General features: G+C 36.6%; 1 protein-coding gene across 1 annotated transcript in view; it reads left to right on the forward strand.

Annotated features, from left to right (window-relative positions):
* The window catches only part of tweek (transmembrane protein KIAA1109 homolog tweek), a 371,152-nt gene that overhangs the window by 116,117 nt on the left and 240,777 nt on the right, over positions 1 to 14,258 (forward strand). The window contains exon 12 of the mRNA XM_089106227.1: positions 10,244 to 10,504. Coding sequence (XP_088962353.1) covers positions 10,244 to 10,504 — 261 coding nt within the window. The remainder of the gene's footprint in view (positions 1 to 10,243; positions 10,505 to 14,258) is intronic.

Raw genomic sequence — 14,258 nt, forward strand, 5'->3', positions numbered from 1 at the left:
GCCGCAGGAATGCGCCGCAGGGATGCGCCGCAAAAAGTAAACTAAAAAGTAAAAATTTCGAAATGTTATCCCCCAAACGCCCTCCTCAGACCCCCAAAGGCCCTCCCCTGGTCCTCAAAGGTCCCCCGGGCTCCCAAAGGGCCAACCGGCCCCCAAGGGTCCCCTCGGACCCCAAACGTCCTCCACCGGACCCCACAGGACCACTGGGCTCCCAAAACACCACCCAAACTTCAAGGGCCCCGGATCCCCAAACGCTCTCCATGGGTCCCCAAGGCCCTCCCCCGGTCCCCTTACATGCACACAAAAACTTACACACATACTCAAAAACTTACACACATACAAAAAAACTTACACACACACACGAAAACTTACACACACACACACCAAAACTTACACACACACTCAAAAACTTACACACACACACACAAAAACTTACACACACACACACACACAAAAACTTACACATGCACACGAAAACTTACATGCACACAAAAACTTACATGCACACAAAAACATACACACACACACACAAAAAACTTAAACACACACACACACACGCAAACAAACCCACAAACACACACAAAATAACACAAAAACAAAAACTTACACACACACACAAACTTACACACACGCACAAAAAATGACACACACACAAAAAAACTAACACACACACACACACTAAAACTTACACACACACACAAAAACTAACACACACACACAAAAACTTACACACACACACACACAAACACAAAAACTTACACATGCACACGAAAACTTACATGCACACACAAACTTATACACACACACGCACACACACAAAAAACTTACACACACAAAAACTTACAAACACACACACACACACAAACTTACAAACACACACAAAAAACTTACATCCACACACAAAAGCTTAGACACACAAAAACTTACACGCACACACAAAAAAACTTACACCCACACTCAAAAACTTACATTCTCACAAAAAATTACATTGACACAAAAACTTACACACACACAAAAACTTAAAAACACGCACAAAAAAATAAACACAAAAAAAAAAACTTACAAACACACACACGAAAACTTACACACACACGCACAAACTTACACACACACACGCCAAAACTTACACAAACACACACGAAAACTTACACAAAAACTCACACACACACACACAAAACTTACACACACAAACACACGAAAACTCACACACACACGCCAAAACTTACACACACACAAAAACTTACACACACACACACACACACACACAAAAACAAACAAACACACACACGCACAAAACTTACACACACACACACCAAAACTAACACACACACGCCAAAACATACACACACACAAACTTACACACACACAAACACACACACATAAACAAACTAACACACACACACACACACAAAAAAAAACTTACACATACAAAAACTTACACACACACACGAACACACACAAACTTACACACACACACAAAAAACTTACACCCACACACAAAAGCTTAGACACACAAAAACATACACGCACACGCAAAAACTAACACACTCACAAAAAAGCTTAGATTCACACAAAAACTTACATGCACGCATAAACTTACACACACGCACAAAAAATTACACACACACACACAAAAAAATACACACACACAAAAAAAACTGACACACACACACAAAATTACACACACACACACACACACACAAAAACAAACAAAAGCACACGAAAGCTAAAAATCACGAACAAAATTACACACACACAAACACACACGAAAACTTACACACACACACGTCAAAACTTAAACAAAAAAAAGCAAAGATACACACAAACTTACACACACACACACACACACAAAAACTTAAACACAAACTCAAAAACTTACATGCACACAAAACTTACATGCACACAAAAACTAACACACACAATCACTCTTACACACAAGCAAAAACAATTAAAAAAACACATAAACTTAAACACACTAACTAAAAATCACTCACACACACACACACACACACACACAAAAACTTACTCATGCACAAGAAAACTTACATTCAAACAAAAACTTACATTCACACAAAAACTTACACACAATCACAAAATCTTACACGCACACAAAAAAAATTACACACACACACGAAAAATGACACAAACACACTAAAACATACACACACACACACAAAAACTTACACACACACATGAAAACTTACACACACACACTAAAACTTACACACACACTCAAAAACTTACACACACACAAAAACTTACACACACACACACACACAAAAACTTACACAATCAAACCAAAAATAAAAATCATAAAAAAAAATACAAGAAAACAAAAACTTACACACACAAACACACACACACACACAAAACTCACACACACACGAAAACTTACACACACCGGCCAAAACTTACACACACACAAAAACTTACACACACACACACACAAAACTTACACATGCACACGAAAACTTACATGCACACAAAAACTTACATGCACACAAAAACTTACACACACACACACACAACTCACACACACACACACACAAAACTCACACACACACACACTAAAACATACACACACACGCCAAAACTTACACACACACAAAAACTTACACACACACACACACACCCACACACAAAAACTAACACATAAACACAACAACAACTCACACACACAATCACAAAAACTTACAAACACACAAATACACACAAAAATTACACACACACACACGAAAAATCACACACACACTTCAAAACTTACACACACAAAAACTAACACACACACACACACACACACACACACACAAACTAACACACACACACACACAAAAAACTAACACACACACACAAAAACTTACACCCACACACAAAAGCTTAGACACACAAAAACTTACACACACACACAAAAACTTACACCCACATTCAAAAACACATGCACACAAAAACTTACATGCACACAAAAACTTACACACACACATACAAAACTTACACACACGCACAAAAACTTACACACACACACAAAAACTTACACACACACAAAAACTTACACACACACACAAACACAAACACACACAAAAACTAACACATTCATACGAAAACTTACATTCACACACAAAATTACACACACACACACACACGCGAACACTTACACACACACAAGACAAAACTGACACACACAACATCTTAAACACACCAAAACTTACACACACACACACACACACAAAAACTTACACACACACGCAAAAAAAAACACCCACAAGCAAAAACTAACATCAACACAAAAACTTACATGAACACAAAAACTAACACACACACAAAAACTAACACACACTCACAAAAACTAACACACGCACACTCACAAAAACTAACACACACACACATACACTAACAATAACTCACACACACACACACACACACACACACACACACAAAAAACTTACACATGCACACGAAATCTTACATGCACATAAAAACTTATATGCACACAAAAACTTATACACACACACAAAATCTTACACGCACACACAAAAACTTACACACACACACGAAAACTTACACACGCACACGAAAACTTACACACACACACACACAAAACTTACACACACACACATGAAAACTTACACACAAACACGAAAACTTCACAAACACACACAAAAACTTACACACACACAAAAAATTACACACACACACACACAAAAAATAAAACATGATCAATATAAATAAAATGCACACATACAATTACAAGCACAAAAAAACATAAATAAACACACAAGCACAAAAAACTCACACACACACACACACAAAACTCACACACACACACACGAAAACTTACACACACACGCAAAAACTTACACCCACACAAAAACTTACACACACACACACACACACAAACACACACACACAAAAACATACAAAGGCACACGAAAACTTACATGCACACAAAAACTTACATGCACACAAAAACTTACACACACACAAAAACTTACACACACACACACGAAAAACTTACGCGCACACACACACACACACACAAACTTACAAACACACACAAAAACTTACACCCACACACAAAAGCTTAGACACGCAAAAACTTACACACACACAAAAACTTACACCCACACGCAAAAACTTACATGCACACAAAAACTTACATGCACACAAAAACTTACACACATACAAAAACTTACACACACACGCCAAAACTTACACACACACACAAAAACTTACACACAAACACTTAAAAACTAACACACACAAAAGCTTAGACACACAAAAATTTACACACACACACAAAAACTTACACCCACACGCAAAAACTTACATGCACACAAAAACTTACACGCACACAACAACTTACACACACAAAAACTTACACACACTCACAAAAACTTACACACACACAAAAAAAATTACACACACACACACTAACACTGACTCACACACACGAAAACTTACACACACACACGCCAAAACTTACACACACACAAAAACTTACACACTTACCATTAGTCCACCAGCCCGAATGGTGGAAATCCACTAGCTCAGTATTGGGGTCCCAGTCCACCAGCCTGAATGATGGAAATTCACTGTTTAAGTTAGGTTAGGTTAACTTATCATGAGCGCTCATGATAAGTTAACCTAACCTGTTCCGGCGAGTATGGTTAGGTTAGGCTAGATTAAGTTAGGTTAGGTTAAGTTAGGTTAGGTTAGCCCACGTACGCTTCACTTAGGTTAGCTTAGGTTAGGTGAGAGACAGGCAAAAAGTTAGGTGTATGATTAGGTTAGGTTAGATTAAGTTAGGTTAGGCTAGGTTAGCCTACGTACGCGCGCGCATCCCTGCGGTGCTTCCCTGCGGCGCGTCCCCTGACCCGTGGCGCATCCCCATGCGGTGCATCCCTCTGAGGCGCTTTCCTGCCCCGAGGTACTTCCCGGTCCCAGGGGATCATCGAGGACTGGGGGGAGGGCCCCTGGGGTTTGGGGGGCCCGTTGGGGGTCCGGAGGAGGAGGGCCAGAGGACCAGAGGAGGGCCTTTGAGGGTCTGAGGAGGGCGTTTGGGGGGCTGGGGCCCTTTGGGAGCTTGGGGGGCCTTTAAGGACCAGGGCTTCCTTCGGGTTGGGGTAGGAGGATTGGAACCCTTTGGGGTTGGGTTAGAGGACCTCACAACACTGTTCAAATGGAACTTGTGTATTATAACGACCACAGAGTTTCACCATTAAATTCTCTTCTAAAACCTCTTCAAAAATCTTCTTTTAAAATGTCTCTAACTGTTTCGCCGAAATAGTTCCATAACCTGTCTAAAACAGTTTCGCCCAAATAATCCCTAAACGTAATTCAGCGTGTTCCTTTTGTTTTTGGCATCTCTGCGCTAATGCATTTCAAATTAATAAGAAACCTGATTCCCGCGCTAAAACAATTCATCGCTAAGATGTTTCTTGGAGAATTGTTTCCATGGCCTTTGGCTATTAATATCCTTTGGAGTTCGACCAAAAGAGTTGTTTCCGCGGCAAAGACATTAATGACTTGGATCTATTCCTGGAGAATCGTTTCTATGCGAAAATTTTTAAAGTCTGACAGATGATGTCATTGGTTGATTGATCTGTCAAGAAAGGGGAATTAATTTGTTGTTTCTAAGGGGAATTATTGATTCACGATAGGTGAATTGAGGTCGACAGCACAGGTGTTCCAAGGTCGATGTTGTTGTTGTTGTAAGTGCACGCTCTCAGCGAATGTCAAGGTCGATGTTGTTGTTGTTGACACGTTGGAAATTTAGGTCATTGTCCCCATTAACCACGTGTTCTCCCTAATGACTCTATGCCCATATATGGTGTACTGTCCGCGCTGGTACCCCCATCTCTACTGCCTTATTGGGAATTAGCATTATCACAGTGCATTTTGATTTAATCGCAAGGCAACATTTAGTTTTTAAACATAATGGGCAAATAGGAGGGTTGGAGTGGAAGGGGGACTAGTTGCCTTCCAATCACTTTAGGCTATTAAAAAGGGCATCAGCCCTTTCTATTTTCAATCGAATGAGCCCTTTTCGAAGTTCCCATGACAACTCCTTCGATACGAAGTGCCCTGGTCTAAACAACAACAGCAACAAAAAATAATACATTATACCCACATCGATCTTTATTATAAAAGTTTCAAGCCTTCCAATCGCTTTCGACTATTAAAAAGGGCACTAGGTCTTTCGATTTCCAATCGAATGATCACTTTTGGAAACGACAACGCTTTCTATAAACACCTTATATGCCTCCAGGGCATAAATTACAATCCTTGCCCTAAGGTCATTCTCAAAAACCTAATTTCCAGAACTTTCTACTACGTTGAACAAAATGAATATCTGAAAATTTTGATTGGATGTGTTTTGAGGAATGGTGGGCGTGAGAGGGAGGTTAGTTACGCTCCAATCACTTTTGACTATTACAAAGGGCACTAGCCCTCTCAATTTCAAATTGAATGAGCCCCTTTCTAAGATCAACGACAAATCTGTCTATAAAATTTGCTATGCCCCCAGGGCATAAAATTAGACCTTCGTCCTTGAGATTCTCGGGGGTGCGTCTGTAAAAAATACAGAATTTCCAGAGCATTCAACCATGTTGAATAAAATGGCAATCTCTAAACTTTGATTGAATGTTTTTGGGGAAGTGGTGGGCTTAAGAGGGGGGTTTATTACTCTCCACTCGCTTTTGACTATTAAAAAGGGTAACTCTAATTTCGAATCAAATGATCCCTTTTTGAAATTTCTGTAACAACTTTCGATATAAACTTTAATGCCACCATGGCATAACTTACAACCCTTGAACTGAGGGCTCTGAGGGGGTTATCATCCTAAAAGACCTAATTTCCAGAACTTTCAACAACGATGAACAAAATGGATATCTCAAAATTTTGATTGGATGTGTTCGGGAAAATGGTGGGCGTGAGAGGGGCGTTAGTCGCTATCCAATCACTTTCAACTCTTAAAAAAGGCACAAGCCCTTTCAATTTAGATTTGAATGATCTCTTAAGATGTGTCTACGACAACGCTTTCAATAAAACCTTTTATGCCCCAATGGTATAATTTATAACCCTTGCACAGAGGACTGTGGGGGAAGGGGTTTTGATCCCTAGAAATCAAATTTCCAAGTAGTATAAATATTTTGAATAAAATGGTTATCTAATAATTTTGAGTGGATATGTTTGGGGAAATAATTTGCGTGAGAAGGGGGGGGGGGGGGTAGTTGCCCTCAAATCACTTTCGACTATTAAAAAGGGTACTAGCCCTTTGAATTTCAAATCGAATGAGCCCTTTTTCAAGTTTCTACGACAAGGATTTCAATAAATACCTTATAAGCCCCAGGGCATAACTTATAATCCTTGCACTGAGGGTTGTGGGGGATTGTCTGGAGAAAAGGTGGGCTTAAGCGGTGGGTTATGTGCCCTTGAGTCAATATTGACTATTAAAAGGGTACTAACATCTTGAAGTTCAAACTTAATGAGCCCTTTTTCAACTTTTTACAACAAAGATTTCAGTAAAAACCCTATCTCTAGGTGTATCTATGTGTAGTCTCTCTATGTGTGTCGTCTCTGTGTGTGTATCGTATCTGTGAGTGTGTCTTCTCTGTGTGTGTCTGGTCTCTGTGTGATTGTCGTCTCTGTGTGTGTCATCTCTGTGTGTGTGACGTCTCTGTGTGTGTGTCGTCTGTGTGTGTGTGTTCCGTCTCTGTATTTTTGTCTTCTAGCTATGTTTATCGTCTCTGTTTGTGTGTCGTGCATTTGTTTTTTTCGTGCCTGTCTGTTTGACATCTCTATGATTGTGTCGTCTCTATACTTGTGTTATCTCCATACGTGTATCGTTTCTACGTATGTGTCGTCTTTAATCTTTTGTCGCTTTTATGCCTTCGTCGTCTCTGTGTGTGTGTCGTCCCTGTGTTTGTTGAGTCGGTGTGTTTGTCGTATCTGTGTGTGTGTCATCAGTGTGTGTGTGTCTTTTCTGTGTGTGTGTGATCTCTACGTGTGCTTAGTTTCTGTGCGTGTGTCGTCTCTGAGTGTGTCTCGTCTCTATGTGTGTGTCGTCTCTGGTGTATTTCAGGTTAAGTTAGGAGGGTTAGTTACCCTCAAATCACTTTTGACTATTAAAAAGAGTGCCAGCCCTTTGAATTTCCAATCGAATGAGCCTGTTTGAGGTTTCTACCAAAACGCTTTCTATAAAAACCTTATGTGCCCCCTGGGCACAATTTACAACCCTTGCCCTGAGGGCTTCTCAAAAACATAATTTCTATGTGGAAATCAACTACGCTGAACAAAATGGCTATCTCAAAATTTTGATTGGATGTCTTTAGGGGCGTGGGGGGAGAGGCTAGTTGCCCTCCAATCACTTTCGACTATTAAAAAGGGCACTAGCCACTCCAATTTCCAATTGAATGAGCCCTTTTCGAAGTTTCTACGACAACTCCTTCGATACGAAGTGCCCTGGTATGGAGAACTGGACCCTGGTATGGAGAACTGAAAGTGATCCTGGTATGTACCCATGAATGTGGTTAAATAGAGTAAATTTGTTCTCATGAAAAGCATGTTCTTTTCTCTTTTAAATTATTAACGGTTTAAATAATTATTAAACGGTTTAAGTAACAAGTTATAATTGAACACGCACTTAGAAAAGAAAATCGTTACAAAATTAAAGACCAGCATTAACACCCAAAATTGAATAGATCTTAAAAATAAGATTTTACGAATAGATAGCTTAGAAATAAGGTCTTGTAATAAGTCAATTTTAAAACGAATAGTAATTACTATGGAAGAATGAATGATGCCTAAAACGGAAAAAATTAAAATGAAAAATCAAGGCAAAGTTAATATGACACAAATGAGCCTACTACAAACGAGCTGAACTTAAAACGAAGAATCAAATCTAACTTAAAACAACTGATATTAGCACGAATAAGAGCGGTTTATTGACCACTCAAACCCCAAAAGACTAGAGTGTCATTTGCACTTTACTGGAAACGATATGTATTTAGCGATTTTTTTTTTTTTTTTTTTTTTTTTTTTTTTTTTTTTTTTGTCATAAAAACTACTAATCGAGTGTAGAAAAAATTATTATGCAAGATGAAGTAAATATTCTTTTAGATTATTCCATTTTTAAAAATTTTCCATTTGAATAAATTCTTTTAAGTATCTTAACGCAAGAATTGCTTTGGCTGGAGGTATGATTTAGGGTTGTTTATTAATAGAATGCGAATTAACTTCTTACCCTAATCCCTAGCAAAACCAAGCGTCTATGTTAAAAAAAGAAAGGTGTTGCAGAGATACTAATCAAGAAACGGTGTCTGTTTAAATGGCTTTAATCACATAGTTCAAGCATAAGGAGATCCAAACATGGGGATGCATACGGGCTATCGAGGAACAGTTTTGGGACACATGAGGGATATTTGCTCAAAACGATTCACTACCTTAATTACCTTAATTCGCACTTCGGAGCAAATTAAGGTCCATACTGGATCTGTTGTGCTATCCTTTAAAAGACAAAGTGTCTGAGGCAATATCCTATACTAAGTATTTCAGTATTTATTATTTTATTGAGGCAGCTGATTGAAATTTCGAAGATATCCCCAACGTCCTTTGAAGAGGAGTCACGCTGTTTTACAAATCTCATTTTTATTGTTTCCCAAAGCCAACTAACATCACCTAATTAAAGTCACACATAAAATGGTTGATTTTCAAGGTATACTTTCAAGATAATTTTGACATCTTGTGTATGGTGCCGCGAATGTCCGAAATCTGGTCGACATTCACTGGTGAATGCTCAAAATTCTCTTTTCTCTGCTTGGATTCAATTAGCTTTGCGAGTTAGTATTTTCAGTCTTATGCAAGCTATGATGGTAAAAAATTTAAGTTAGGTTAGGTTATGTTAGTTTAGGTTAGATTAGGTTAAATTTGGTTATGAATATCGGAAATAGGTTAAAAACCCAAGCTAACCTAACCTGTGATCATCAAGCCTTGCATTAAACTGAAAAAGTTCACTGGCAAGGCTGACTAAATCCAAGGAGAAAAAAAGGTATTTCTGACATTCACCAATTTTGGGCATTCACGGTAACATATATATAAAATTCAATAGACATGTCTAGAGTTTCAAGAATCATTTTGAAATATTATTTTTATGCCAAAATTTGCAATTTTAGAAGGTGCTTCGTGAGAAACCGAAAGTTTTTGAGTGCTATACACAACCTATTAAATAATTTTTCCTTTTTTTGAGGACAATATCTTTGGAGAAGATGAACACATTACAGATATGGACCCAGCGGCAGATAAAGCAAAGGTGAACGAAGCTCTTGAGCCGGACCCGGAGATGGATGTTCGTTTGTATCGTCCTCTCAAAGTTTCTGTGTCACTGATCATGCATGATATAGAAGCTCATTTAGTGACTGCTTGCAGAACTGGCCAGACTTGTCCAGTAATTTTTGTTGAGCAGCTTGCTTTTGAGATGGACAGGTCTTACTCAGACACAAAGCTTCAGGTATATTTAGAATTTAATCTTTAGCTTGTTTTAGTTACATTTTCTTTATTTAGTACTGTATTTATTACTTTAATATTATATTGACTTACAAACTTTGATTTAAATTGCTTCATTTAAATAACGACGAAGACCACACTGCCTTTCCATAATACAAATAACAAAAGGTAAAACAACGAAGAACCATTTTCACTTTCTTAAAATAATTCCTTGGCCTTTTAACTTCCCTTATTTATAATACTCTACTTAATATTTAATAGCCTATGTTTATTTGATACAATACTTTATTTTTATTTGTTTCTTCATCCAATGCATTGGCTACTTTCAGATGAGCTATATGAGCTACCATTAACTAAGATCCTGATGTGTGATGCACCATGGAAATTATTCTGTTTACAGATTTAAATTTAGTTCTCTCTCTTATTTAATTATTTCCGACTAGTAGGCTCATAAGAGCCTGGGGATTAGTATAAAATAAGGTTTATTCCAACAAAATGAACCGTACAACAAATATATGTACAATACTAATTATCACCAGAAACAATTAACATGTAATGCCCCTCCCCCACACACACACAAGGCTCTATGACCGAGAATGCAGGGAGAAAGAAACGAAAAAGGAAAAAAAACATACACACAAATAATTCCCTGCAAGGCTGCATGGCCGGAATTGTGGAAGAAAAAACTCCCATCCGTAAAAACCCTGTGAAAACCCAGCCGGTGCAAAATGCTTTACATAATTATCAAACCAACATAAAATTCCAACTAGGACTAGAGATGTCAACTACACGGGGGCGGCGAATAGATAATAACAACGACTTAAAGATAAAATAACTGAAAAGAAATTAAAAAAAATTTCACCAGAGGTCAGAAATTCTTCTAAAATCACTCTAAAGGTACCAAACAAATGACACTTTCTAGCCAAATCAGGTAAGATATTTTAGGCATACTGACAAGCTGTCAAGGGATTGAAGTCTAATCTGACTGATGGATTGAATGGAATCCGAATATTATGATAGTTGCAAAGATGACATGCAGAATGGTCAGAGATAAAAGACGGTCTAATTTTAAGGGTCACTGGAAAATCACAGGGCCTGGTAAGTCACAGGGCCCAATTTTAAGGACCTTGTAATTCACCACTGGTAATTAAAAAAAAAAAGAAAAAAAAAAGACAATGATGCACGTGAAGTAAAATATAGTGAATTTCAATCAAGTCATGGCTTTTTAATATAACTATTTGTATCAATGATAAGTTTTCTTGCTTAACCATATGCCTTAGAGAGTGGTATCAGAAGGGAAGAAAATATTGACATCCTATAGTTGGGCAAAAAGTGACGTAAGATTGAATTAAACTGTAAAATTAAATTTTTAGAATTCACCCAAGAAAAACATGCTTAAGCACTCTAAGAATTCCAAGATTCCTATATGTCTTCATTTTAATTTGACTAATGTGATGCCCGAAGGAGAGATTCTCATCAAGCAAAATACCCAAGAACCGAACATAACAATCCCTAGGTGCACTAAGAGAACTCTTTGAAAGATGAATTTCTAAAATCTGGGGCAGCCTGAGAAATCTGAGAGAAAATTGGGAAGCTAGACTTGGCAACATTTCAGATATCTGAGATATCAGATATCTCTGATATAATTATGTCAATGATATAATGGTCTCAGATATAATCTGATCGTTGAAATTACAAGAACACCGACAATAAGTTTCGACTTTATAATATGAATCCTTTCTTAATCTTTGGTACTAATTGTATTTATTATTAATTGTCTGTGTTTAGTAATTTATGTTTAGTATTTATTTCCGTGAATTACAAAAGAGTGGTCGTTCATATCAAGGTTCGAGTAACTCCTTATTGGGCTGATGGTAGATTTGCCTCCTTAGTTTTTTTCCACTCTTTATGGGTACGGATATAATTTAGAACATGAATATGTAAGTGGGTTTCCTTGAAGAAATCAGGGCAAATGGTTTTCCTTTCTATATTTATTGTTTATCATTTATAAAATTATTTACTTCGAAAAAGAAACGGATAAAGCTTCTAATAAGGACTGAGAAAAACGAGAACACAGAATAAGATTTCTTAGTAAAATCGACCCATTGGTACTCGAGCTGGTGCTCTTTTAGATGTAAACTTGGATAGTAGCCAACTAATTTCAAGACCCAAAGGTGTCTTAAGTCAGGATAAAACGCAAAGAGCTAGTCGACAAAAATCCTTTTTTAAGTTTAATTTTCCTACCTTCATAGTTTGCTTTATGCAAACATCATTGTATTTCACTACCTTTTTTCGTTTTCTTTAGGCAAAAAAAGTGTCTTTCTCCTTCAAACTTTTCTTTTATATAGAATGATTCTAAAGATATGACCTTTGTCCTTCATCGTGGGGTTACAAAGCCACTTAAGTTACTCTAAATTTTCTAGATTCATCTTAAATCTTCGATCTTGTTAAATCTTCTTAGTTCTAATTGTCTAGATCAAGATATCCATCATGTAGACCGCGTGCGATGTGTGAAGGCTATCTTTGCAGATCAACGTGCTATCTGAAAGTATGAATTATTAATTATTATAAATCATATAAATTATATTAATTTATATAAATATTTATATATATAAATATTTTCATTTTAATATAAATATTCGTTAATATTTTGCATAATTGGCTTTGAAAGTGTGTGCATGATCTACACATTTCGACCTCATACCAAGACAATTTTTTTTTTATCCTAGGGAACCAGATCATACCAAAAAGGTAGAACATCAAAACCAAAATATTGAACACCTTGGTATGACGTAACGACATGTGTATGAGGTTAATCAAATTATTATAAGATACCAAAATATAATGTCACATTTCTCACATATTCTTTCATCTAATTTCATTTGAAATTTTACCTAGTTAGCCCTGATGTACTCCCATCTATACTTGTTGTAAAAACTAGTTCAAGTATCTGGATTGTTTTTTGGATAGGAGACGCATATTAGATAAGGAAATGTGACATCCCAAAAAGGAAAGAGCTGCTTTGTTCATTGATACTGCAACATTGTCCATTGAAAAAAAAAGGATATTTTACGGTAATCACTTACATGTATGTTTGAGGATGGAGAATATGCTGAAGAACATTTTAATTCATGCTCAGTCAAATAGGCCTAAGAAATTAGTTAATGGAGATGGAAGTTAATGAAAAAAATTTCTTAGTTGTATTAATTTTTATAGTTGACTTTAACTGCATTGATTCTAAGTAAATAAAACTGTACGAATTATATTTATTCATACATTAAATCAAACTGTATTAATTTTTTGGCTCGCATTAACTCTTTGAAAAAATTATTTATGAATATCAATGCTGAAAGTCTATGAAGCGCTTTGACATAAAAATAAACAACAAAAATAAAAAATTGGGGCTTCATTAATTTCGCCTTTGAAAAGCTTAATTATTATGTTTATTAGATTTAAAAATATATTTTGAAGAAAAGCTATTTCATTTAAATACAAGGTGGATTTTGTTCAAGCAGAGCAATAATGATTTCCCCCAACATCACTGTAGTCATCCTTTTTATAATTTATTACAAAATGTAATGGTCCCAAATCCCGCTGCCCTTATTTAAATCTTTTGAATTTTGAAGTTTTATTTTATTTGAAATTAATATTTCTAATATGACTATTTCTAATTTACCGTGGGAAAATTAAATATGTCTGTTCAGAATTTCAAAAGTAGATTACATTAAATTAGTTTAGAATTCAAAAACGGCTAAGAA

The sequence above is a fragment of the Artemia sp. Qi Xiang Cuo genome, chromosome 20, assembly GCF_049724085.1.
Source record: "Artemia sp. Qi Xiang Cuo chromosome 20, ASM4972408v1, whole genome shotgun sequence".
Classification (NCBI taxonomy): Eukaryota; Metazoa; Arthropoda; class Branchiopoda; order Anostraca; family Artemiidae; genus Artemia; species Artemia sp. Qi Xiang Cuo.